At 42.2% G+C, this 27,616-nt stretch overlaps 1 protein-coding gene across 6 annotated transcripts in view; it reads right to left on the bottom strand.

The window, feature by feature from the left end:
- Window positions 1-26,451, bottom strand: part of tet1 (tet methylcytosine dioxygenase 1) — a 30,485-nt gene extending 4,034 nt beyond the window's left edge. Inside the window, exons 1-9 of one of the 6 annotated variants that reach the window (XM_078273828.1) lie at window positions 26,126-26,451; window positions 23,241-25,529; window positions 2,803-5,068; window positions 2,155-2,245; window positions 1,522-1,615; window positions 957-1,165; window positions 714-864; window positions 356-445; window positions 31-168 (exon numbers count right to left, since the gene is read on the bottom strand). In XM_078273828.1, the coding sequence (XP_078129954.1) occupies window positions 31-168; window positions 356-445; window positions 714-864; window positions 957-1,165; window positions 1,522-1,615; window positions 2,155-2,245; window positions 2,803-5,068; window positions 23,241-25,358 (5,157 nt within the window). In that variant the 5' untranslated portion in view covers window positions 25,359-25,529; window positions 26,126-26,451. Of the gene's footprint in view, window positions 1-30; window positions 169-355; window positions 446-713; window positions 865-956; window positions 1,166-1,521; window positions 1,616-2,154; window positions 2,246-2,802; window positions 5,069-9,275; window positions 9,641-12,023; window positions 12,417-13,362; window positions 13,527-23,240; window positions 25,530-26,125 lie in introns of those variants that run through there. The other 5 variants (XM_078273829.1, XM_078273833.1, XM_078273832.1 and 2 more) reach the window with 5 other exon arrangements.
- Between the last annotated feature and the right edge of the window lie 1,165 nt (window positions 26,452-27,616).

The raw sequence follows: 27,616 nt of genomic DNA, 5'->3' as shown, positions 1-27,616 counted from the left end.
AGCATGGTGTCACACTTGTAGCTTGCTTACCACAGTGCTGCCGTTATTCATGTTGTGAGTGTCCTTGTGAGCGTGGGCACAGAAATCCACACATGCTGTTACCCCAGAAAAAGGACGTCCCTCCCTCCCACCCAGCCGACAGTCACTCCCTGCTGCCTCATTTTCCACCTATGAGAGGTCAAAGGATAAATAGAAGTGTTTGGTTTGGGGTGAAGACGGTTAAAAATTAAAAGTAAGTAGTTCAAGAACAAAGAGAAGAAAATTAAAATCACCTCTATTGGAATTCTATTAAGTATTAGCCTAGAAAGCTCGGGCTCATCAGAGGCAAGTGTGGCAGCTGTTTAATGTTTCATACCTGGTTTTGGAAGGCCTCAGGAGCCAATCTTTTGTAGAGTGGTGCGAGGTCAGTGGCGAGACTGTGAAGGTTGTTCTCTATCTTCTCCTCCTAAAAGTAATAGACAGATTTACGAGTTTCGGGGTGAATAACAGCTGATTGAAAAAAATACAGGTTTAATTGTCATAGCCAACATAAGCCACTAGAAGGCAAATGTTTGGCAAAAATCTGCCTTTTTTGCAGATAAAATGCAGAGAAAGAACACAACTTGTAAGCACAAAATATCCTCTTACATCACTATAACAACAGGTAAAACAACTATGAGAGATTATAACAGATGATTTCTTCTAGGATTTTTGGAAGATGACCACTCCCTCACCTCCTCCCGGTAGTCTCCAAGCAGGCGAAACTTGCGGGGCACTTTGCTGCGGGCAAACTTACAGCCATTGAAGTACATACTCCAGGAGCAGCCAAAAGAAAATGAAGCTCCACAGGTGTCTGGGTCCAAACCCTGGCATGCACATGTACGACTGTGGAGATGGAGTGGCGAGAGGAAGATAAAAAATCGAACAAAAACTGGGAAGAAATAGTGTCATTGCAAAACAAAGGAAGAGGTACTCACTCTTCATTGAGGGCACAGCGACGGCTGGTGGGGGAGCCGTATTTAAAGAGGGTCTGTGTAAGATCCTGGTAGAGATTGTCCGCCACCGGCCGAGGGATTCCCTCCCACGCCAGGATGAGGATCACCAACACGGCAGTGTCACAGTAGTGCCCTGGCCTCCGGCGAACCAAACACAGCAGCTTCTCCTGTTCACTGTCACGCCGGATTACCTGTCAGATGATTGTCACACAAAAAAACAAGCAGATGAATGACAGCACTGTAACAGACAAATAACAATATATTTTTTTAAATATCACAAAATGATGTAACCCTATGGGTTAAGATGGTCATGTTTAGGTGTAAGCCTCGACATGTTTATGTTTAGGAATAAAGGTGGAAATTATTATATTTAGGTTATGGTTGAATGGTTGGGGGAAGGAAAGGGTTTGTTGTGGTAAGGGTAAGAATCTGGGAGTGACTTCCGTCTCTGCCCCTACTATGGTGGGATCCACAAGAACACTTCAATACACAGAAGACATATTCAGGACATTTAGGTAACTACCATAGAGAAGCACCAGCCACCTACCCATTTAGCTATTGGACACCCCTGGGAGCTCTTTCCTTCTTTCCCAGTGTAAACAACAACTTCCACCCTTACGGCATTTCCTTTGGCACCGTATCTGTAACACACATACGTTTGTGCTATTGACCACAGAGCACATATCACTGACAACACATACTGTATTAAACAGCATTACATACCCATACCTTAGGGCAACTGACAATACATACATCCAATCAATAAAATGCACAGACTGTAGAGATCTGTTAATATACTCCAATGCACAGCACATTAGCCCACACTGTTTAGTACAAAATAAATACCCAAATTGCTTTGATTAGAAAAATTTGTCATCGAATAGAATTACATTGTTTCAGTTAAATGTGGTTGTCAGATGGACTGTGATGGACCTCAAGATGTTTTAAACAGGCTGACATCTTGGTTTATGGGCCCCTTGTCTCAGCTCTAGGGGTTTCCTGTTTCAACATGTTGTGTTTATCTGGGACGGAGGGTACACGTGTTGAGCTAGCTCAGCAATGCTTCCTTTTAACGACAGACTCTTTTTTTTTTTTTTTTTACTAGAATGCTCTCAGCATGTTTGGTAGAAAACACATCCGCATATACACAGTGTAAACAGAGTGGTAGTAGTCACTCTACCTGTTCTCCATCAGTTCTCTCACTGCAGGAACACTAGGTCCTGCTCCAAGGTGAGTATAGTAAGGGCCTTCCTCCTTTTCAATGAATTGATCTGTTGGAAAAAAACACACTATTTAAAACACTATTAGTAGAACTATCCTACAAATACTGATATGATGCTGGTATATGTTTGAGAAAAACTCTGATGCCCTTGATTAAGGAGAGTGATTAATGTAAATGCCATATACACAGTAAATGTAGCTGGATCTCAGTTCAGGGGCCACCACCTTGGCTGTCTGAATTTCAAGACCAGTTTATAAAGGGTCAACAATGCTCCACATAGCATCCCAAAGCCTTCTCCAAATATGGCATAGAAATGCAGCCTCCTTTTGCTTGAATTGGCCCTTGAATTAGGACACAGCTTGTGTGTGTGTGTGTGTGTGTGTGTGTGTGTGTGTGTGTGTGTGTGTGTGTGCGTGCGTGCGTGCGTGCGTGTGTTGGCATCAGAGAGAGAGAAACCAAAGACATTAGTTTGAGGACTGCCGTTTTACTCAAAAACCAAACTTTTAGGGTAGATTTAGTCACAAAGTGGAATATATCAAATGTGACACCAATGTAGATGCGACACACTTGTCTTCCTCTGAAAGATGTTAAGTAGCATCAACTCACCCACGCATTGACAGGATGGAAGATCAGCCATTTTTTTGGAAGGTGTATTGAGCAAGTTCTTGGTAGGGGTATCCAGAAAACTCATAGGAGACTCCAGAAAGCTGTTGATGCTGTTCTTGGATGGAGTTGACTCTGCAGAGTGGGCCAGATCCCCATCAGTAGCTGTGGACAGGACAGTGACAGGTCCTGCCCTTTCCAGCTTGTAGTAGCCCTGCTGGCTCGGAGGTGGGGACTGCCGAGCCCCTGAGAAGCCATTAGCCAGACCATGATGACCAGTGTTGTGGCTGAGGAAAGTGGTATTGGCTGGGCTGGTGTTAGGATCAGCATCGTGCTGCAGCCCACCACAGGGCTGCGCTACCTGAGATAACAAATGCTTTTCACACTCCTGCCCCGGTCCTGCATCATGACCATTGCATGGATTGTGTTGGTGGAGTGGACCATTTGAAAGTGACCATAGATGGTTTTCTTGACCACGAGTATGGTTGATCCTTGTGAGAGTGTTGTAGTTCTGAGTCTGCGGCCTTAACAGGGCTGTATTGTGTGCGTTACTGTGATGGATGAGTTGCCTCCTATCCTCCTGAGCCTCAGCCAAGTATCTCTTCAAGTCAATTTGAGCCTGAGGCAGAAACAGGTTCCTCTTGTGGGATTTCCCCTGCAGTTGATTCTTCTGGCCTCTGCTCCTGTGGGCCGTCTCTCCATTTGGCATGCGTTTTGAGAGCGGGGTCCTGCAGTTGGTTCTGTCATTAGGTCCATCACTTTTCTTCTTCCTGGGCTTGATAGGCGTAGCTCTTGTTTTTTTCACAATGGGCTTTTTCTGACTGGGGGGTAGCTGGGAGTTGTAGTTGTATTTGATGGCCGACACAGGTGTTCCTTTTGGAGGGTTGTTCCTTGACTGCTGGTTGTGTCGAGACTGGATGATGAAGGCCAGGTCTGCCAGCTGAGCTGCCACCTCCTCCTCCTCTCTGTTTCTCCTCACTTTAGCAACAACCCTGTCTCTGTCTTCCCCAAACAACCGTTCATGATCTTTACTGAAATTCATGTCACTGGGATCTTTATAGCTGCATTCCGACTTGATGACATGAGAACCAAAGCCCGGCTCTGGTCTCCTGCAGGGTGCTTTATCACTGTCTGAGCTGGCTTCTAAAAGATACTGCAGAGACAGCTTTGTGTTCGAGCTCAGCCCCTGAGAGCACTGGGTAACATTCCCTTGTCTGGCCACAGGAGGGCGTATGACTGACGTCTGGTGCAGTGGTGAGCTAATGACCGAGACTTTGTTGTAGCGGATAGCTGCTGTGGGTTTGGCTTCTTGCAGGTTTGTATTTGTATCGGAGGTTGAAAATGGGGCAGCAGTAGAAATGGGATGTTCACACTTACTTTCAACTTTAATGGACCCTGGGGTGCTTTGAGGTATAGCTGCCAGTTGGGTCAAGGCCTCAATTGCAATAGCCTGATCAAAACTAAGATTTCTTCTCTCTGCCAAAGTCTGTACGCTTGGTTGCAAGACACTTGGAGGAGGTTCACTTTTGATAGGCTGGGGAGTCCTTTGCAGGCTAATAGGAGTGCTTTTCTGACTGTCATTTTTTAAGTCCTCTGGCTCTTTTTTGACGAAGTGCAAATCTGGTGGCTCTGTTTTGATGGAGCAAAGAATGGAAGAACGTGAGCTGAAAAGTTTCTCCTCCAGTCCCTTCCTCTCTGTGACAGAAAGACACACCACGGCCGCCAGCGTGGACAGTGGGTCTTCGCAGACCTCATCTTCATCACTCAGCTGTGTGGTGGCCTGTTCAGTGATCCACATCCACGGCTCCTCGAGTTTGATCTTCTTTAGTGGAACTGACATGTCGTCTGGAGGAGTCTTGGGTCCATTCTGAGGGCAGTCGTTAGGGATTGCAGTTATTATAGTCCTTTGAGGCTCAGATGCAATCGTAGTCCTTTTATATGCAGACTTCAGATCAGAGTGTGACCCAGTGGTCATATTAGCACCGTTGGGTTTTGTTAGGTTCTCAGCAGAACCATTCTGAAAAGTCACAGAAGAGCATAAGTGTTGGTGAAGTGCAATGCTGGTCAGCTCCAGCCCTGGCTCTCTTTTAACAAGTGCCAGCCGTCTGCCTTGGTCCGAGGCCAGGTTGTGGGTGAGCAAGTGGGTGATAAGGGGAGCTTGTTTATGAGGTATGTGGCCTTCCTCCCCCTCATCCTCCTCTGTTGCCGTGTGGGTTTCATCCATCTGTGTTTTGCCTTTGCCATTTACTGAACCACTTTCTGGAACCACCTGAGACAAATATATATATATATATATATATATATATATATATATATATAGAGAGAGAGAGAGAGAGAGAGAGGTGACTCAACAAGCTCTGGCAGTATACAGTGATTCAGCTTGTTCTAAACAGTCACGGCACACAGCACAACAGATTGCCTCCCAGCATGGCATAAGCATCTGCTGCAGCCACTATTGAGACTGTGGAAAATATTATGACATATGAAAACAAAAAATCTACTCTCTATAAATATTGCCGAAACCGATCTCTAAAAAAAGCAAATAAAAAGTTAAACTGAGCTAGTTCACAGTTGAGGCTTCAATCAAGACTAGATTCCTGCATGAGCTGTTGAGAGCCACGCACCCACAGGTAGCTGAGAGCCAACAAGTAAACATTTAGAGTCACGCATAGTTCATGATTCCGTCACTACTGCTGGATCACTGAGGGCATGTGTTCAACGTGCAAGTACATGTTGCGTTTGTGCCGGGTTTGTAGTTGTGTTCCTGGGCATGCATGCATGTGTATGCAAGCACATGTAATCATTAACACAGCAGCCCTGCATGTTAACCCCTGTGAATTGTTAAGTGAATAATTAACCTACGCAGGGTCTTATCCAGACACAGTGCAGCTTGACCCATTGGCTAAGACGGATTCTGACTGCCTGCGGAGTTACGGCCATTTTAAAGGTCCACAGTTTTGACATATTGATTCCTCCAAAAGCCTTGTTTTAAACACACTACCACAGATTAAGTGCAGACAATCATAGTAATAACACCGTAAACAGGAATAACATCCATTGATTTAGAAGGAAATTTAGGGGGAAATAGAAGTTAAGGCAGTTTTATCAAAGCTTTGACGATGATCCTTTGGCCAGAATATTGTAGTTTACAGGTTATCTTAGAAACTAAAAGGGCACAAAGCCAAATTATTCTGATAGAAATATAGCTTATATACAGTGTTTCGACAACTGAATCTGTAAAAGCCTTCTTTATTTTTCATCATCTTGAGTAAGCATATGATCAACTGAAGTAAAGCTGCTTCTTATTTTAGGATTTAACCCCACATCACTAGTCTACTTGCCTATTACAGAACTACAGCCTCAGCTGACAAAAGGATCTTTAACGCGTTTGCAGGAGCTGGAGGATATGTGTGAATTACTATGCGCTGTGTTTATTGTATGTGAATGTGTATGTCTGTGTGTGTCTTTGTGTGTGTGTGTGTGTGTGTGTGTGTGTGCGTGCGTGCGTGCGTGCGTGCGTGCGTGCGTGCGTGCGTGCGTGCGTGCGTGTGTGTGTGTGTGTGAGGCATCCCATTTTCCCTCTAATGAACTAGCGCAACTGCAGGGTAGCTGGAAATTTGTTCTTTATCACTGTTTACCTGGCATAAACACCCATTAAACTCCATCACTGCCACAGTTTTAATGCATTTTACAGCAGGAGATGTGCACTCCAAGCTGACAGATCAAGCAACAGTACTTCAATATAAACCAGACTCCTATGAACCCACAGACCAAGCAGAAAACACTTTATCAGTTACATGTGCTCTATTCAACTTTGTTCTCTCTATTTCCATCAAACATGGCGGCTGGGGTTGGTCCACTTAAAAGGTTCTGAGACATCCTGGATAAAATGGTAACAGTTTGTTTGACTTCCAAGTACGTACAGTGAAAACAGAGTTGAGCCTTGTGACATCCCACATGTTATAGCTGCTGAGCAAGGGCATTAACTGTCATTTATGAGGAAGAAGGCATTGAAAAATAAGAGATGAAGAGTTGGTTAAACTACTTTCTCAAAATCCTTTATTTAGCATGGAGATTGGTATACAATATATTTAGTTTTATTACATATCATATTATTAATCTTTATTTGTATACTGACTGAATCTCAACCTAGACTGTATTTCTGATAAGGAGATTTGACCCCCAGAAGCTGCTGTGTGAATTGTGTTGCATTTAGTGTTTGATTGCAAATGTGCAAGCAAAAGAGAGCAAAACCAAGATTATGTAGTCAAGGAAAGAGAGTGATGGCTGAGATAGCTTAAAATGTTTCTCAAATTTAACTCCATTTTTGCTGTGCTGGAAATATTTCAACACGGCACCACTTTGTGTCTGTTCTTGGCCGGTTATCCACAGGAATTCAAGGCACAGTGCCAAAAGCTTTATTAAAACAATGTTAAAGAGGTGTAGGGAGGATTTGACTTTAGGTAGAGGTCGTTTGACAATGCAAGGGAGAGTTCACTGACTATAGATATATTCATGGTTAATAAAATGCTGAGATCACACATTATTAGTATGGTGGAAGTGATTTATTACTATGTTTTTTCCCTCTCTGATCCATTGCCCTTTTCCACAGTCCACTACACTCTCTGTGACTGTCAGGACTCTTCCGTACTACTAGAAAGACGCTGCTGATGGAACAGATAGCTGGAGTTCAGCAACAGCCGTTGCAACAGGGTGAGATACCAGCTCCACAAAGTATGTGGAAATGAGCCACCGCAACGTCCAAATGTAGAAAGAAAAGCAAGTGAGAGAAAGAGGGAAAAAGATGGGGAGCAGGGAGAGAGTGGAGAAAGGCAGTGTGTCTGTCACAATAAACTGCTTTCAATGACAAAGCAACTCTGGCCGGCTTCCAGCACTGCACCAGACACACGCGTGTCTCTATGCATGTGAATGCATGTGCATCCAATTGTGCATGCAAGTGTTCATGATCCAAAGCTGACATCAAAGTACAGCCTCTGTTTTTAATCATGTTGCATTTAGCCTTGTGATAACAAAAAGCCTAATGCAGGATGTAAATGCAGAGTCATGTGCTCTCATTTAGCCGCTGGGTCTCTGGAGAGAGCCGGGTCTGTGATGTGTTAGGGCTGTGTCTTTGTATTGTGCTTGTTGTGTCTGCCTCAGGGTGTCTAAAGTCACTCATATGTTACTGTACTGTTTTAACACAGTCTTCTTCTTTTCTGTTAGACAAACACAAACCGACTGCTGTGCCTGTCAAAGCTTTGAAAATCAACAAAACATATGTTAGAGTAGCTAAGGGTGATAGCTTTACACACAAACACACGTTCAGAAACCAACCTTAGCAACAGAAGTGTAACCATTGCTTGAATCCTAACAACCCTCTCTCTCTCTCTCTCTCTCTCTCTGGGTCTCCAAGGAAGTTCAAAGGAGTGTGTATATATTCTTCACTCAACAACACAGACATACAAACACACTCATATACATATAAACAAGTCTATTCCAATAAAAAAGTGTTCCAAATTCATGAAATAAATAATAAGTAACTTTCAGCTGTTGTTCACTTTGTGGCTGTGCAGAAATCATACACCGTTAGGATCTTCACCTTACAGAACTCTTAGAAATGATACACAGAAGAATTGAGTAAAAGTCACAGTAAAAGCATGCTTACTTCCTGGCTAAGAGTGTAAGTATAGTGTTAGTAGTGGTTTATGTGTGTTTCTCTGTGCACGTGAGAATTTCCTTCATTCATTGAGTGAGTGTTTCCTGTCTGCGCTAAACTCAATGTCACATAATCAACACTACATTAAAAAGAAAACAGTGACAAAATGGACCTTATAGGTGGCAATAAACCTAATGAACTTGAATGAACGGGCTCCTGGTACACCAGTATGAATTAGAGCTTAATAAACTATCAAATTATACAGATTAAGACAACATCAGCAACAGAAGGACCTTTCCTACAAACCACACATTAATAATGCTGTCACTACTGCAGCCAAACTAGTATAGCCTGTCAAAATTAAGTTACGACCCACGGCTTAACAAGCACTTCACTTCTCTGCTAAGCAGTCAGATAACAGCAGGTCCAGAAACATGGCTGTCAAAACCACTGCTAGAAAGAAAAGGGGAAGCAAAGGGGCTCTTCATACATTATAACGGCTAAAAAAGCCATGCAACAGGAAAAGAGAAGAGGGGTGTCTGTTACCGTGGAAACTGACCTCTTTATTGCTGACTTTGTTGTTACATCCTTTAAACCCACATGGAAAAGACAAGCCAAACACTCACACACAGAAGCCCGGTTCTCAGTCATTCAGTAGGAACATAACAACACCAGCTTCCAAATAAAGCGCACCAATCAGCTAAATGCAGGGTGGCACAGGGAGAGAAAACGGAGGATAACCTATAGATGAGCTCCATTGTAGCTGACCCATCTGCAGCGAGACAATAGACCCTAGGGTGAACACTCCGGTTGCCTTTACCTTGTCTGTCCTCGGAGGAAGCCCTTCAGGTTTAGGGCAGCATATCCCTAAAAGATATTGGTGGCCATCTTGCTTTGCCTTCTTTCAGCCTCAAAAGAGAACGCTGGCTACAGTAGCCGTGTGCAGGGCAAGCTCCTGGGTGTCATGAGTAGGGTGACTGTGAGCCGCTGGAGCAAAGTGCTGCTACAGCAGACATGCACACACTCGCCACACACACACATATATATAGACACACACATACGGGATGCCTTTCGCAGACGCAGACAGAGCCTCATCAGCCAATGGCGTGAGGACCTTAGCGGCTTGTAAATTATCTTCCATGCCTAGACTCTCCTAAACAAAGGATCCCCTATGTGGGCTTTTTACTCCAGCCCTACACACATGGATTGGTGGCAAGCTGTGGAACGGATACTGCACACATGCTGGATCTGGATCACAGAAAAACAACTCCACCACCGCTGAGATATTAAACTCTGAAGCAGCTCACTAACACTGCTTTTGGGCTCTTGGTCATTTTCACTGAATTCCTTGCACAACTGCTGAAACAATTAGTCCATTAATTCATTTGCAGAAAATATTATCTTCAACTGATACATATTATTTATTTCAAATCTTTTATTTGAGGATAAATTGATGAAAATGTATTACTTGTTTAAGTCCTATATCAAGAAAAAAATGCTAAACATTTGCTTGTCCCACCCTATCACATGCTTATTTTACCTTCTCTATATCAACGTAAACTGCATATCTTTGGTCGGTTGTTTCAAGGACTGTTGGTTGGATGAAACAATTTGAAGACTTCAACTTGGGCTCTGTTAAATTTTGATGGTCACTCTTTAGCATTTCCTGACATTTTATAGACAGAACAATTCATAAGCTAATTAAAAAAATGGCCAACAGATTAATTGTTAATGGAAATAAGCCCACCTGCTAACTGTTAGTTAAACGTACGCCTATGGCTGAAGGATGATCAGGGGTGACTCATTGAGTCCATCACTGCAGAGAAAAGCTGGACTATGACAATGTGTGTGAATGCAGATGTTGTTAAAATGCTCATGAGTAAAATACTTCTTTTCTTAAGCAGAAGCCAGCATCACATGACATTGAAATTTGCAGTTATGAGCATGTCTTTGTGTGTATTTGATGATCTTTATATTGAATATATGTGTATGCGTTGCAGTCTGTCCTAGTAAACAAGTGGCAGCATCATTTTCTGAAGAACGTTTAATTCCCACATGATCGAGATGACTACGTGGAAGACTGTGGTGTGAGCAGAAAAGAGGATGTTCACAGCATCCATACTGTCTCAACAACCCCTCCCCTCATTCTCTCTCATCCAACCCCCAAAGCCTTTTTCTCTTTATAAACAATTCCCTGAGGAAAAGCTGTCGTCAGAGAAAAAAACACAGAGACAGAAATCAAAAGACAAAAAGGGAAATATGTTATGAGAGAGTAAAGTACTCCCCTTTTTAAAAGGCAACCATGTGGCCAAGATGCTGAGGTCAAACCAGGACAAGGAAACATGAAGACAGCCTGAGCCAGTGCCTGTCGTTAACACTCTAGAAACCGATCTCATTGTGGAAGCAGAGAGCGTGCAGCTTCATTCAGACACAACAATGAAAACTATATCAGCGTAGTGTCCATGTAATAAACATGACAATATCAGGATGAATAGAAATAATGGACAAGCATGCCATGGTGGGAGATGAAGTCATTATTAAGGGACTTAGAAGTAAACCATGTCAAAATCTCAAACGGTATTCATAAGGATGTTACACCTGCTAGGCCTGAATTATAGCCAATATAGCACATGATTAAATGTGTTTAGGAAAAGGATAGGTTGAGTCCTCTACGACCTTAACATGTCACAGTTCATTTATAAAAATGTACCTATTCACACCATATTAACATTTAACTACACTGTTTTAAATACTATGGTGCCATTTTTGAGAATGAAAAACTATACTAAAGATTTGCATGTTTTTATCTGGTTTTTATCACACTGAGTCAGTCAGTCAGTTAGTCAGTTAGATGCTTATAACTTATCATAGTCAAACTCCTGCAGGCTGTGGCTTCATGCGTATGTTGTCTCACGGCAAACATTTTCAAAACCAGTAACATCACACAGGCTGTGTTCAGATATCATATCCTTTGCTACGTGTTAGCAGGCAGCTGGTAATTTATTGTACATCTATATGTACACGATTAGCATAAAAAACAAGTAACATTCAACAGAGGTCATTTTCCCCTACAGTTATAATCACAAGTTTCCTGACACACTGTAAAACAAACACAGATGTAGACTAAACACTTCAAATATACACAAGGCATGTGTGTGCTGGAGCATACTTCATCCCCACAAAAAGAATATTTCCCAAGCACTGTCAGTAACAGAAAACCTCAGTCCACATTACAACAAAATATTCTCAGCTATTTTAATTACGAAGTGGATCAGTGTCTGCAGATTCAGAATCCGTATTGCCTATCCATGAGGACATACTGTAGCTTTTACGGTAGTTTAACCCTGAACTGGACATAATAAACTTGTATGGACATCTGAAAAATCAATGTGGATTCACATAAGAGCATTTCACTACCATTTACACCTGCTGAAATATGCATAATTAAATTTTTCAGTCATATAAATCAAGAATAACTTCCTGACTAACAGTAATGAATGCACTGGACCCACCTTACATCTGGATATGTTTATGATGGTAACTAGTGTACTCCAGTTTTCACACTTACCAAATTGGGGAGAGATATTAGATATTTTCAGATTGATTGTGGCAGTTATAGCTGATCTCTCCTCTTAATGGTAATATCTCAGGTAGTCTGACAGGTTTGTGGCAAAGTCTACAAACTAAACTGTCAAACAGGTTAAACCAACCTAAACAATAAGATACACACCTACCAACCGCTACCATTTAACTATCAACTGGCATGTGCCGCTGAACCTGCTGAACACAAAATGGTGAACTACACAATTTAACAGCTAGATAAATTGAAATGGTACATATAAACTGTGACTTCACTCCCCTATGATACAGTGTGTAAAGAATAGAAAAAATAAACAAATTTTCCTCTGGCTGTAACATTAGTTTAAACAAACAGCTCAACATTTATTGGCTAATGTAACCTTTGATTCTCTGGTATAAAGACTAACAAATACACTATTACATTATTCCACAATGTTGAATTATTTTTATGACAATATAATTTATAAAAACATGCACATTACAGTACTTCTCTATTATAAAAATATAGTTTAAATTAAGCATGAACTGTGTTGGTTATACTGTCCTTCTCTGCCTTCATAGCAGTCCTCCTACTGCAGCCACTCCATTCCTGCACCCAAAAATACTCCACAACAACCAACAATATTGCACCACACCCTTAATTTTCAGCTCTTTAAGTGTCCCATATGTTTTTTTCCCTTTAACGAGCTACCCAGCTCTTGTTAGGAACAAGTAATCTGGACATTAATCACCCTAAGCTATAGTAAATGAGCATGCAAGTGAGGTAAAGAAAGTTGTTCTGCACCACAGTCGTAAACTGTCTCTGACACATCTGGAGGCTGACCCATGGAGACCGGCCCGGTGATGGAGCTGTGCCAAGCGTGATTGTTGCCAATAGTTGTCACTACTGCCATTACTGCTTACGCTAATGTAAACTTGTCCCTCATTTGCATGGAAAAGCTACAGATCTGTACAGCTGTAGTTTAAGGAAGTTTCTCCTATTCTTTCTTCTTTATTTAAGTTGTGACTTTTTTCCTTCAGTGAAAGATAACAGTGGGAATAGCGGTAACAACCATGGGAAAATGTGAAAACATAACGATGTGCTTAGTCCCCATGCTGCTCATCCAGTCCATTAATGCACAAGTTACCTCCCACACAATCACAGACTCAAACATCTATTTGACCAGGCCAAAGCCCAAAAGACCAATACACACATAAACATTTAGAAACTAAGTATATGCAGTACTAATCTATATACATTAGCATTTGGATCCTGTGAAGCCAGACCGAGACAGTTTGAAAGCAGATTTTCCTTGAAGAGAGAACCTTGAAACCATAAAGTCAGTTACCTGAGAGGAGGCAGCAGTATGGCTCACATTCAGCAGAATCACGAATCACACTATTACCTTTTCCAAAAGAACATCTGTGGACTCGAGCCTTTGACTGAATGTCTACACAATGGCTTTCTGCACTCTCTTCTACATGCTCTCTGCTTCCTCAACAAACACACATAAATACAAATGCATGTTTGCAGCTTTCAAACTTCCTGTATGGGTAGTTTGTAACCCATGGGGGAGCCTATTTTGGACACAATGGAGTCACATTCACAATTCCATTTAGCACACAAACACAGAGTGTGTTATATAACATACTACAATCCCACTTTGGAAGAAAATGTGCACCATTCAACACCACACCCTAAACCCACATGGACTTAATTTTAGGGCCGACAGTGGTTGGTCAGCATGAGGGGATGGCGGGTCACTCAAACTCTCACACCTCCAGCCAGGAGAGGAGGGAGGAATTTTAAAACCTGTATGCATCAACGAAATGTCCTCTTTAATCTTGTGCCTGTACTATCCAATGTGTTTGTACCTGCTGATTTTGGTCAGAAGGTATAAGACAAACATCTGTACAAACACACAATGAAGTATTAACTCATCATAGTTCTGTGGTGTTATGTTTTGGAGTTGCTGTGGCTAAATATGGCAAAGTGTTTCACCTTAGGAAGGAGAGAAGAGGAAGGTGGGCGGGTCCTCAGTTTATGTAAACAATGACAAACACACACACACACACACACACACACACACACTGACCCAACTATACACACAAACAGTATGCAGGCAGAGCAGCACAGGGGCCCCAGATCCTCTAACAATGAGACAGGAAAAGGCTTACTTAAGTTTGCGCTAGTACAACGTGCTGAGTAGGCACGTTGGCCATATGACTGCACGTGTGTGTGCATGCACTCACACAAAATATGTGTGTAGACAGATGCATTCAAAATCCAGTGTTGCATTAGTGACTACACATACTGTACAGACAGATAAACGAGCACATGAGTTCATTACAGCTCAGTGGATGGAATTCTGGGGTAGAGAAATAATGACAGGAGGGAGCAAGAATACAAGAGTTTTTATCCTCCTCAGGTAAATGAGCTATTTAGGCTAAGTTAGGCAAGTCAGGTTGATGCATGAATAAGCTCTGGTTTCTCCAGAAGGAGGCCATTGTGTGCCCTTGGTAGGATTTGAGTGGCATTTCTATTGGGGGGCAAAGTGAGGATTTCTTTTCACCCAGAGAAACCAAGTGGCACGACTTCAAAGCTTATCCAGGGACTTAGAGCCTTACAACAGTCAGGACACGGCACAAACTCACAGATGCAAAGAACTCAGCTGACTCAGGAGTGGAACAATAGTGGTATACAAGTTTAACGCTACAAATATCTTGCTGAATTATAACCATTAAAGATACTACAACACATAATCCAAATCTTTGCATTGTTGTTGAAGAAACCAAATTGTTGCTGAGCTGCTACACCTGAATGTACATTAAAGCAAACTGAGTGGAGTTCCCCGTCATTACAGTAAATCATTGTCTTGGGTTGGATGTAAGCCTTCAACCTGGCACAGCCTGGGCCATACATCTGCTCTGATGTATAGTGGGCTCTGGTCAAATAACAGAGCCCCCAAATCACATACAACAGACATTTCTCCTTGAGTCTTTTTTGGGCCACTACCCAAGCCCTGCAACTATTATAGAAAACTACCTCACAGGGTTGTTTTAAATTTAATTGGCTTTGAACAGGTTAACAGCAAATACAAAGCAACCCTAATCAGAGGCAAGCTAATATAATAAAATGTGTGTCTATGCAGAGGAAGAGGTGAAGTCAGAGGAGAGAGTAGGCTAAAGCACAACACAATGTGCTTCGTCATAATGACTTGGCTCTGATAAAATGTTGGCAGTGTCTCTGACATTTCATGAACTTTCCTCACTACCTCGGCCCTCTTCTGTCCCACACATTTATGTAATAAGAAAGGAAAAAAAAGACTGTGGATATGTGTGTCCTTCGGCTTATTGCCAGAGTGCCCACGTGCATATGTGGGAGAACCTTTACTCATTTTTGTGAAAGGAGAGTGACGCACCAAACTCTAGCATGGCCTAGAAAATACATTTGGGAAAATTCACACTTATCACTGCTGACAATTTTCTACAAGGTTTTTTACCTTCCAGGCTGCCAGTTGTTTCATTTCACTTCAATACAATATACCAATCACCTTGAAGAGGCTTGAAACTTGTGTGAGATAGATAATGCATAACAGTGAACATCATGTTTACTTTAATGATAGTAGATGTTGCAGCATGTAATTACTGTGTGGTAATGTAGATCAGTGCAGACTCAGATCAATCTGCACTTGTAATTGCATATATTTCTTCCTCTTAAGAGTTGTGGTTTTATAGTTTTTATGTTGTCAGTGAAAGATATGTCTAGAATAGATACATTAAATGTTTTGTATATTCTGTGTATATTATATTCTTCTTATGTATTTTCAAGAGAAATGTGAAATCTGTGTCAAATTCTTGCTCCAAAACAGTATAACACAGTGCCACAACATATATTGATAGTGTAACTGTGTTATATATATATAGTAGTGCATACAAGTATTTTAAAAAGAATATAGCTCGTTATTTCGTCCCAATTATAAAAAGAAGCTTACTTAATAATTACAGTTTATTAGCAACAAAAACAAGTGCAATTACCTCACTGAATTTACAGAGGCAATTTTGCCATGTCTAAGGCATTCATCCCTTGCAGACAGCCATAGCTTGTTGCTGACCCACTATGAGCAGGACAATCTGAGTAGTTTAACCTAATTACCTGCATATAGGTTACAGAGTTCACAGCCTTAAACCAATAGTGCGTGTCTGCTGATTATCTCCACTAATCCTCCTTACGACCCAGAGAATACTCCACCAGACAACAGTGGCAGGTGAAAGGTCAGTATCAGACAAAGAGGTCGCCATAGCAACCGTTGGTGCTGAAGACTTCCATTGCTGTGTGTGTGTGTGTGTGTGTGTGTGTGTGTGAGAGAGAGAGAGAGAGAGAGAGAGAGAGAGAGAGAGAGAGAGAGAGAGAGAGGGGGAAGAGGAGCTCACACCTGACAGGAGTGTCTGCTGGAACAAACCACTCTCACTTTACATTAAGCTAGTTCCATTTGAGAACAATGAGTGTGTTTTGCTGCATGATGGCCTGAACTACAAGCCGTAAAAAACCTTCATGCACCACACACACACACACACACACACACACACACATGCATACAGCCATGTCCATGGACATTCTCCTTTGACACAAAAATACAGGTAATATTCATTCATATGCACACAGACACACAGCTTTCAATATCTGCTACAAAGCAAACAGTCACCGTTGGGTGCTGCAGGCTGCCTGTCCTCCCTACCAGAGTGCTGTCTGAGGGATGGCAAGTGTTTTCCTGATATACGTGTTGTGACAGCTGGGCTACTTTTCTGGCAAATGCGTTGCAGCAGAACAAAAAGGAGTGGAAGAAGTGCGAGAGATAAATTAGTTCCAGGCGGAGCTGGGCGCTGAGCTGGCTAGCTGACTGGAAGCCTGCAGGCTACTATTTGTAAAAAGTAGAGTCCCCCTGCAGCTGTATTGTGCCGAACTGAATGCTTCCTTTGCTATGTAATTATGGTGAAACCTCAAACTTACCAAAGTGTACCTCTACAGGTGCATGGTCTCGATAAATGCAGTGACAGAAGGAGACACAAGCACTCAAGGATAATAGTTATACTAAAATGTGGGCGCAGTGTCTGCACCAGTTGGAATCGGTGAATGGAGCTCTGGCTGATATCAACATTAGGCGCATTATAGTAGTCCAGGCCAGAAATATGAAAAGCATGTATAACCTTATGTAAATCGAAAGGAGACAAAAAAAACAAACAGAGATCTGCATCAAATATTACGCCAAGATTTATAGCAGCCTGCTTCTTTTCACATTTTTATTTACAGCAATATTGATATTTATATCATAATAGGCTGTATATTAACATATTGGGAGAAAACAGGCAGTTCTATGTAAAATCAGACATTGAGCACCCCCCCATATAGCCAAAACAGCATGATCCTTGTTTCATAACTATAGAAATAAAATGATCCATAATAATACATTTTATTTCTATGCTACAAACTGTCAACTGGTCAAAATGGCAGAGTTTGGGCCGGAGGCTGGCTGAAGCATCAACGAGGGCCCGCAAGCACAGTAATGTGTTCGAGCGAGCTAGAGTGTGACTAAAAAGAGCCAGCGGCGTTAATACAAAGCAGTGAATTAGAGAAATTAAATGGTTTTGTCGTTTAATCACTAGAAATGTAACTGACTATTCAGGGTCACCCCTAATAACCTCGTTATATTTCAAAAAGTTTTCCGACATCCAGTATCAGGATGTTGAGGCAGGCAAGGAGGTTATCCAAGCTGCTTGAGTTATTGGACTGGAGAGGGACATATAACTGTGTGTCTTCCGCATAACAATAGTGGGAGACACCGTGCATGTATAAAAACAACAGAGGCCCAAGAATGGACCCTTGAGGAACCCCACAATCAAAATGAGCAACAGAGGAACAGGCATATAATAACAGAGAAGTAGCGGTTAAATAATAGCATGTTTGAAACCATTTGGAAATTATGCCAGAAGTCAGAGAACTATTAATAATCAATACAAAAAAACTCTTTAAAAACTTTGTGGTTGGGATACTATCTAAAACAGTAGAGCAGGGATCTTCAACGGGGGGTCCTCAGAGTCAATGCAGGGGGGCCTCCAAATTATTATTATTTTTTTTTCAAAAATGAAAAAGTCTTAACATGAAACCAACTTATTATTAGCAAATATAAGTACCCACTGCTTACTGGCCTATAGGTAAGGTAGTCACTAAGGCCATCCATAGATACAGTTAACTCTACGGGTTCCCTGTGCCACATGTATGTTTAACATTAAAACATGATTTATAAAATCATGCCAACAATTATTAGGCTATTTTAATAGCTTAGTATTCTATGCAAAAAAGGTACAGTATGTATAAAGGTTTTAGGCCGCCCTACATGTTATTGTAGGCCCATTTTAATATGCAACTTCATTTTATACACTATATGTAGTAAGGGGGTCCCTGCTCCATCTCTCTTTAAGTTAAGGGGTCCTTGGCTTAAAAAACATTGACTAGCCCTGCAGTAGAGGATTTAATTTGAGAAATTAATTATATGCATATCACCGCTACAGTGTAATGATAGGAAAAATGAACTAGTAGAAGCAAGACACATGGTGGTACTACACACTCAAATCTTAAATACTGTATCAGCTGATTACAATGGAAATTTACAGAACTGCAAAAACATCTTGCATCCATTTATGAATTTCATTCCATATTTAAAAGCCTATGCTAGTTTAAGTCAAATAAACTGCCAGCACTGATTGACAGAGGGGCAATTTGTTTGTACTATTTTGCAGAGAAGTGAATGTTAAAAACATTATCTATGAGTGCTGACATCTGCCTTGTTAGGCCGTAAAAAAGTGAGTCAGTTATGCAGCCTGAGCCTACAGCTCTAAACATGTCAGGACTGTTACAGTCTAATTCATTCTACAAAAAGTGGAGCTTTTGCACTCAATGAACTGTAGTATTTTCTTTCTGGTGTGTACGTGTTAGTGTGTGTTGGTGTGTTCAGGGCCAGGTCAGACAAGGCAGTGAGCCCTGTCCTCACTGCCCAATACATAGCAAGGCCACGAGGGGGACATCAAGCCTGAGTGAAACCAGACATTTTTAAAAGGAAAACGCCACGCTCACTCTCTTTCTTACAAACACACAAACCTTAAAAACTCAAAGGTTTACATTTTTAAACAGTTTTAGTGTTTTTGTATGTTGTCTCAAATATATCAGCCTTACACTGTTCAATCTGTGTTCTGTCTTGTGTGTTTTTTTGCAAGTATGTTATGTATATAAGGTTTTATGATCAAAATAAATCACAGCCACACCAACCATAGTAGCTCACTAAAACCATGAACAGAATCCACATGCCACTACATGAACTCTTCTTTGGCCTCTGCCCCTTTTTTCACAATCTCGTGGGGTGGAAATTAGTCGTTGGAAGGGTGTGTGAGCTTGATCAACAAGACCGGCCAGCAAGTAAGTACACATAAAGTAAACCCTCATACACTCACAGTGTGGTTTCTTGAGTTATATATTTAAATACAAGACAAGAGGTAAAGTTGCTCACCCTGTTCTGCATCTAGAATTAAGCAAAGGATGGATTTGGGAATATGACCTACAGTACAGTTCATCATGATGATAGCTGTCCTGAAAGTGCAAGCTTGAAGCACCTGGTGCAGGCTCCAAACTTGCAGTTGCATATAATCAAACAAAAACCTGTTCCCAAACCACAAACACAGGCATTGCTATAAATATGTGTATGGCAATGTGATGTCAGTTGAGAGAAATGGGGAAACAGCAATTGGCTATGTTGCTTGAATAAGAGTGGATCTGCAGTTCTGTCATCTTATCTTCAGTGTCACTCTGTCTACTGTCCAGCAGCATGCACGGATCACGCAAATACGTAGGCCTGTCACAATAACAAATTTTGCTGGACAATAAATTGTCCCAGAAAGTATTGCGATAAACGATAATATTGTTGTTCTGAGACCATTTTCATCTAATATAATGATAATGGCATAATAATGCAGGTACACCTTTTCAAAGATCAATAAACTTTTATTTCTAAAGAATATTTAACACTGGAACTGGAAGACATTTTAAATATCCACAATATGTCTTTGATCTCCTTTAGCATGTCGTCTTTCACGCTGTTGTACAGTTGTGGAATTGCCGTTTGTGACATGTATGTTCTCCCAGGCAATTCGTACTGGCTGTCAAATGTTTGCAGCATTCGTCGAGTGTTTGTGCGATAGACTACAGACTCTGTACTACATTTACTAATTATGTATTAAACACTAAATATTAAATTTAAATAATATATAATTAATAAATTATATCTATGTGGCTATCTGCCACATGGCGAAAAATGTTTGTATCAAAATAGTTCTATTTTTCAGTCTTCAAGGCGAAGGCTTAAGGCGAAGGTGCAGCTACTTTTTTCTGCTCCTCTGCTGTCTGCAGGTCGGAGCTTCGCGGGGACGGGCCGACACCCCCCCACACACACACACACACACACACACACACACCCCCACACACATACACAAACACTGGCGCACACACCAGACGCCAACCACCACGTCACTTCTGTTTACTGATAGCTATCGTTTACCTCAGGCTAATTAATTAGCTAGTAAGTGGCGATTTTTGGCAGCCAGCCTTCCAAAAGAAAGCACAATGAAATTAAATAACCGATCATTAACTGTTGACTGACAAGCAGGTAACGGAGTCCCAGTTCACCGTCTGGGAGCCTCTGACACACTTTCCGCACTCCGTGTCCGCGGACAGCTGTAGGCTTGTACCGGTTAATGTTCTGTGCATTGTCGGACACATGCAGCCACTTTCCTGAAACCGCTTGCAAGACTGACAAGTCCACAGCGGCGTGTATGTCCGAGCCTGTCTCCACCTGCAGGTTGTCAACTGTGTGCTTTGGAATGAAAGGGAGAAAACAGGACGCAGAGTAACACGGCGGATATCGCTCATATACTTTTTTTTTTTTTTTTTTGACAGCGCCTTAACTGCAAAGTGCTGCGGGAAACCCTGCTCCAACAACTAGCGTTTTCTCTGTCTCTCTCTCTCTCCACCAGGAGTCCCGCCTCCCCCCACACAAAGACCATGCGACTGACAAGAGGGTTCACTCCTCGTTACGCTAAGAAACCGAGAGTGGTCATCCAGTCTCTTTGGTAGAGAGAGAGAGAGAGAGAGAGAGAGAGAGAGAGAGAGACAAGGAAAACAAACAAGCATGCAAATGGAAATTATCGTGGCTGGAAAAATTATCGAGCTCATTTTTTTTATCGTGCGATTAATTGATTTATTGACTATCGCGACAGGCCTACAAATACGTATTCTATGTAATAACAAAAGTCACAACAACCACATATACTGTAAATGTGTATTTGGGCTACATGCACTGACCCACATTTCAGGGTATTCCAAAAAATATGTTTATAAATCTCTTCCTCCTCGCCCCCTCTTACACTTACATAGAAATAGTGCACAAAGGTCGTCACTACTAATACCGCAGGTGTTATATAATCAGCCCTAATCTGCTACTGCCACTGCTACGACTCTGAGGACTCGGCCAGTGTATGCATGCACGCTTGCAGGCACAAGATTGCACAGCCACATGGACCCTCACTCACAGTTGTTCACACAGAGCCCTCCCCCAGCCACATGGACACCACTGAACTATGTACTATTGTGTAGCTCTGGTAGCCAACTGCTATAAGGAACTCTTATTTCCACCAACCAAAATGATTGAGAAAATGTCCATTAGCCGTCTGTCCCTACATAAGCATGTTATAGATAAAGCACCATAATCAGAAATGCTTTTTAACACCTCGTCTAAATAATTTTACTACTACTTTATAAACTTTCATGCTCAAACAATTAAACATAGAACCCTACATTAATCATTTTTGGCCACAAGGTGGTAGAATAACTCCGAAACAAGCTGACAACCACACAGACCTGACACAATATTGGTATTGCTAAAGTATTAGCAAACAGTTGCCTTCTTCTTCCACATGCAACATTATAACTTCATTGGAGTTGTGTTTCTGGGCACTTGCCAAATCAAAGTCCAACATTCAATAGCCTTTTAGCTCTGTTTTGGTCTCAACTGAGTACTGAGAAAAAATATGGGTCAGTAGGCTACTTGATAAATTTGTCTGCCACTTGTTGCTGGGCAGGTAAGTATAATGTTTTGTTTGCTGAAAACAGCTAAAACATTTAAGTTTCAGGCTGAACAGCTAAACAATGCTCTGAAACTCGCTATAGAGCTCTGTAGAGCTGAGAGTTGCAGATTCAAGAGATAATTATCTGTAGGTTCTTCACTATTAGCGTGATAGTGACACCCTTTTCACATTGTGTCAGTTTTCATATCGTCATCGATTATAGCTGTTTTAAAATTGACTGGGGAAAAAAATCCTGGGTGTTCATTGTCTTAATGGGTTCTAAAATATGTATTCACAATGCCATTCAGTGCCACTGTGCAAAAACATCCGGCTCAAATTGGCCTTAATTACTACCCATACCCATTCACACACATAAGCATGCACATACACAGTCACCATGTGGAACTCATAAAATGGCTTATTCTCTTGCTTGCACCATGGATGGCGCACACACACACACACACACACACACACACACACACACACACACACACACATTTTCCAAGCACGTGCTGAGATGCTGCTAGTCATGTGACAGAGCTTCCCCTCTAACACAATACATCATCAACACTGAAGTTGTGCATTCACACCTGATCTCTATTCTCTAAACAGGTGCACACACACACACACACACAGCACTTCCTCTTTTATCACTCAACACATTTCCCAACATTTAACGGGAAGACGCCATGAAGTAGAGTGTACAGCATCTGTTGAAACCGACCGAGACAAATGTGAAACGCAAAGTAACAACGTTAAAGTGAAACCTTCTGTTTGTCTAATTCAATGCTCGATCATTGCTGCTACCAGTGGGCGGCTGGGAAACCTCGGAGATCAAAAGCTATGCTGTCAGACAATAACCTTTTTTCAGTTTCTTCAGATCATCTGTTTGTAGATCGCATAAAGAAGCTCCAGTAAATTCCCACTCAAATCATTGTCTACATTTACCTCGTTGTGAGAATGAACTGAAGACCTGACTGCAATAAAAAAAAAAACTGCAATGTCTTACTATTACATGTAATTAAATGCACATGTGCAGTGTAATAATAAGCCTCACCTGTGCAGCAGAGAGCATGAGCAGAGATGAAGGTCTTCTCCTCCTCAGTTCTACGCACTTCCTCATCTTACAGATCTGGTGGCCAGTCCTGCGGTTGAGGCAGCAACTGCACTGGCCACAGCTGATCTTCCTCAGGCATGGCTCACACGTCCCACACCTGCTCCGCTTCTTCCTCTCCTTCTTCTGTGGTTTCCAGGAGGGCAAGCAGGCCTCCTCTGGCCCACAGGATCCAGGTAGAATAGAGGGGCTGGATTCTCCATACCCTGCCTCTGATTCTGTGTCAAAAGAAAAAGAGGAGCGTGTGCTTTCTGAGCTGCAGGAGAAGGTGAAGCTACCGTCCAGAGAAGGAGTCGAGATCTTTGGCACTGTGCCTGGCTCTGGCACTGCTACCACAACACTGTCCTTGCTAAGGTTTGGTTCACACTCAGCTGTAAGGGCATCTGTGCTCAACTGAGGAACAAGTGACAATGACAGCGAAGATGTCACTTTCTGGCTGTGGCGCTCCAATGCCTCTCGATTGAATTCACTATCTTTGGTCTTCGTCTCTGCTAGTGTGCAAGCATGTTTCTCTCCCTGAGGAGAGGGGATCGCTAGGCTTTGCAGTTGGTGTGGTTCCCCCTGGCTTGAATCCCTCAAGCTCCTGGGTTTGAAGGAGTCACTATGTATAATAACCGGCATATTTCGTTTTACTAGAACAGTCTGCACCCTCAGGGCAGTTTCAGCGACAGCTGAGGACCCTGTGAATTGAGGTTTAGCACCATGAACGGTAGGTTGCATGTCTGTCTTACCCTGGCTCAGAACCTCTGGCTTAAGTGCCTCTGAGGTGAAGAGGGCTTTGGTGGGATTTGAGGTAGCTGCGTTGGAGACTGATAGCTCACTTACAGGTGATTCTGACTGTGCTGTCAGTCCATTGTTAGAGTGAGGTGGATCTGGACATTGAGAGGCTTCTACTTCACAATTACCCAGCCTCTCAACAATCTCCTCCATCACTTCCACAGTCTCATTTTGTCTCTCAACGGCTTTCTCTGCCTCTAAACTCTCTCCTCTCTCATGATGTATCTTCTCTTTTCTCTCGTTGACAAGTATCACTCTTTCATCTGTCCTATTCTCTTTCACGTCTGAAATGTTACCTTCCTCTTGATATACAGTACACACATCATCTTGCTTACTATCACTGGCAAGGCGATCAAACTTATTTCCGAGGATAGATGAACTGTCATTTCCCTCGCTGCTGCCCTGCACCCCTGGTGAGCCACTATTCATTAGCACAGAGGGGCTATCTTTACTTCTGTCACTGCAGAGTTTTAGCTGTCCATCAACATCATCACAAACTCTAATCACACACCTCAGGTCACCTTCACTGTTATGACTGACAGTCTTTTTGTCTTGTTGGGTTATAGTACTGTCACAGCTGCACTGCACACAGTCTTCCAGCATATCGTTACACGGTGGTGAATCCGCTTTAAGAGGGCTACACTCTTTAGCATTGTTGACTCCTAAAACCGGATCTATGATACTCGCAGGAACTTCAAAATCAGTTTTTAGAGAAACTGGAAGTGTTTCTTCAGCAGCACAGGCCTCCAGATTCTCATTTTCGTCATCGTCAGGAGTTAAATCGTTGATGCTGGTGCCTGAGTGCTGGTTCCTTGTGTTTCCTTGCTGTGATGCTTCTTGTCTCCCTGCGCCCCTCCTGCTGTTTCTCCCCCCTCTGCAAGGTTTAGGAAGCTGGCAAAGAGTAACAGACATCTGTGTGCCCCGCAGGGACTTCCTTCGCCCTAGGGGGTCTTGTAACTCGCCACAGTGGTCAAGCGGATTGCTTGGCCGTCTAAGTCTTGCAGATCCTGTTACATTTAGGGCATGGTTAACTCTGCCAGAGGACCTCCCAGGGCCCTGACTTGCAGGCCTGCTAACCCCTCTTCCACGGGGGCTTTGGCCTGACTGTGCCTTGGCCCTGGCTGTTGACCTTTTGGGTTCTGCAGGTGTTTTCTGGGGCCTCGCTGTGGCTCTTCCTCTGGGTTTATTTGAGTTACAAGTTTGCTTCTTGGTGCTAATCACTTTCTGGCCATTTTTTCTCTCAGCAGGTGTCTGTCTCCTGGTGGGTTTGGTAGTAGCAGGCATGGCTGAGGGTGTGGAGAGGAGGATTTCTGGCAGACAGCATGGGAGCCAGTTGAATGTTTATCTTTTGTTCAGCACACAATTTTTTTTCTTCTTTTTAAAACCTTCCTCTTCTGCGTTTTATTCTTATCTATTATATTCTGATCTCTTTATAATGTCATTGCAGTGCATGTCCTATAAAGACAGAGTAAACAGGAAAAGAAAATCAAAATACAAATAGTCTCACCTTTAAATGCATTTTCAGTGTAATAAAGAAAAACTGTTAGCGCAGTACAAACAATCAAAGACACCAGGTACAATTCGATGACTGACATCATGTAGTACAATAGCTATAAAGCTAAATCTATACAAATTTTGTTATTCTTTACTTTGCTGGAAATGACACTTTTGCCCCGCCTGAAATATCTACTCTGACGCGCAAATGCTGTAAGGTTGACGTCAATAAAGAGAATCCAATGCACTTATACATAATACAATATTTCGATATAAGAAATATATGAAGCCTTTTGCTTTAGGAATGGCTAACAGGGCTCAAACAGTTTAAAGGGCAGGCACGTTGAGGAGTGGGCTCTAGCCGGAGGTCGGATCCTGTTTTCGTCTTTCTGACTGGCGGAAGAGGGGGTTATTACCGTGTAAAAACGCCTTCAGGGTCGCTGTTTATTATTATTTTTGCACTTGACCGCTGTAAAATAAAGTGCCGTGTAGATATAGGTTGTTTTGTTGCCCGTGAGGTTTTATTTACACGTTTACGGTTGAAATGCTTTACATACCAGAGAGCGACAGTTGCACTGCCTGAACTGCTAATAATACTCCGCTCCAGGGAGACAGCGAGACCTTGTATTGGTTTCCCTCCTCGGCAAATATAGACTGCTGGCAAGTTCAATCCTCTCTCGACGATGACATATATACATGATAAAAGCACCAACATGAACATACATCGAGCGGAATAGTTGGTTTTCAACTTGTACCGTTTAGTTTTACCGGAGCACGACAACCGTTAAAATATAAATCCCCTCTTATGTCAGTCCATTCGGGGCAGCCCCGCTCACTCTCCCTCCACCAGACGCAACTCCGGTCTCTGCTGGCCAAAAACTCGTCGTCGGCAGTGGAGGGAAGCGTGGAAAAGAAAACCTGGAATGGAGTAGGCTACTGTCGTTTCTCCCAGTGTTGCCAGCACTGTGTGGTTTCAAGTAGCAAGTGGACGCAAGGGTGTGCTAAAAATGATTGGAACGGATTACCAAGGCAACACCAGTTTGTAAGGATAATAAATAATTTATTGTACGTTAATTTTAGCACGCTAGCTTTTTTAAAGACAGGATTTAAATTGAGTAGAGTATTGTGTATATATATATATATATATATATATATATATATATATATATATATCAAATAATATGTGATTTGTAAACTGCAGTCGGTACTTCGCAATATGTCAAGGCTGCGCCCCCGTTTGGGGGAAAGAAAACAGAAGCGCATAGCTAGCTAGATGTCAATGCTTGACGCGTTTGGATCATAATTTTGACAAATGTGTATGGATTTATTTCTTGTTGAACAAACGTTTGTTTTATATAGCAAGCTACATGTATAATACTTAATTTGTGACCTTGCCTGAATCTGAGGGTTCGTAAAGCACCGTCAGTCTTTCCCCGTCTAAGTAGCTAGCTAGCTAGCTAGCTATGTGGATCAATGACTCAACACGGTGGCCAGATATCGCTTATCTGGACACCTTTATCGTTAGGATAACTATTATATGTACTGTACATAATCAACATCTTATTAAAGACTAACAGTTTGATTTTGACAGTCTGCCGCTGCTGTAACGTTAGCAGCCTCTCGTTAATGTTAGATAGCTAGCTGTTACTGTCACCACCAGTTATTTAACGTAAAGTCTCGATTAACCCGCTACACAACAGCTTTTCTGCATTTTCCTGTTTCTCTCCTGATGTGAAAGCGCGATTATTTCCCCCAAAGCCAAATACCATCTAACAGGCTCTTTTTTAGGACATGGCAGGGGAACAAATCAGGGTTTTTGGATGTATTGTTGGTGCAACCAACTAGCTAACGTTACACAGTAACTCTTCGGCATAGCGTTATTAATTTAAAACGGTTTGTAGATTTTTGTAGATAAGTTCAACTTCCTCTTTTTAAGCTGTGGCCGTTTATACGGATTGTTTTCCCTCAGAAAGAGCATAGACAGTTAAAGAGGCGGGGTGATGAGCCTCCCCTGGATGACGTTTTGCCGCTCTGAACAACGTCATCCT

This window comes from Sander vitreus, chromosome 17 (assembly GCF_031162955.1).
Source record: "Sander vitreus isolate 19-12246 chromosome 17, sanVit1, whole genome shotgun sequence".
In the NCBI taxonomy this organism is placed as follows: Eukaryota; Metazoa; Chordata; class Actinopteri; order Perciformes; family Percidae; genus Sander; species Sander vitreus.
Note: the sequence above shows the minus strand (reverse complement) of the source record. Positions and strands in the feature narration are given on the sequence as shown.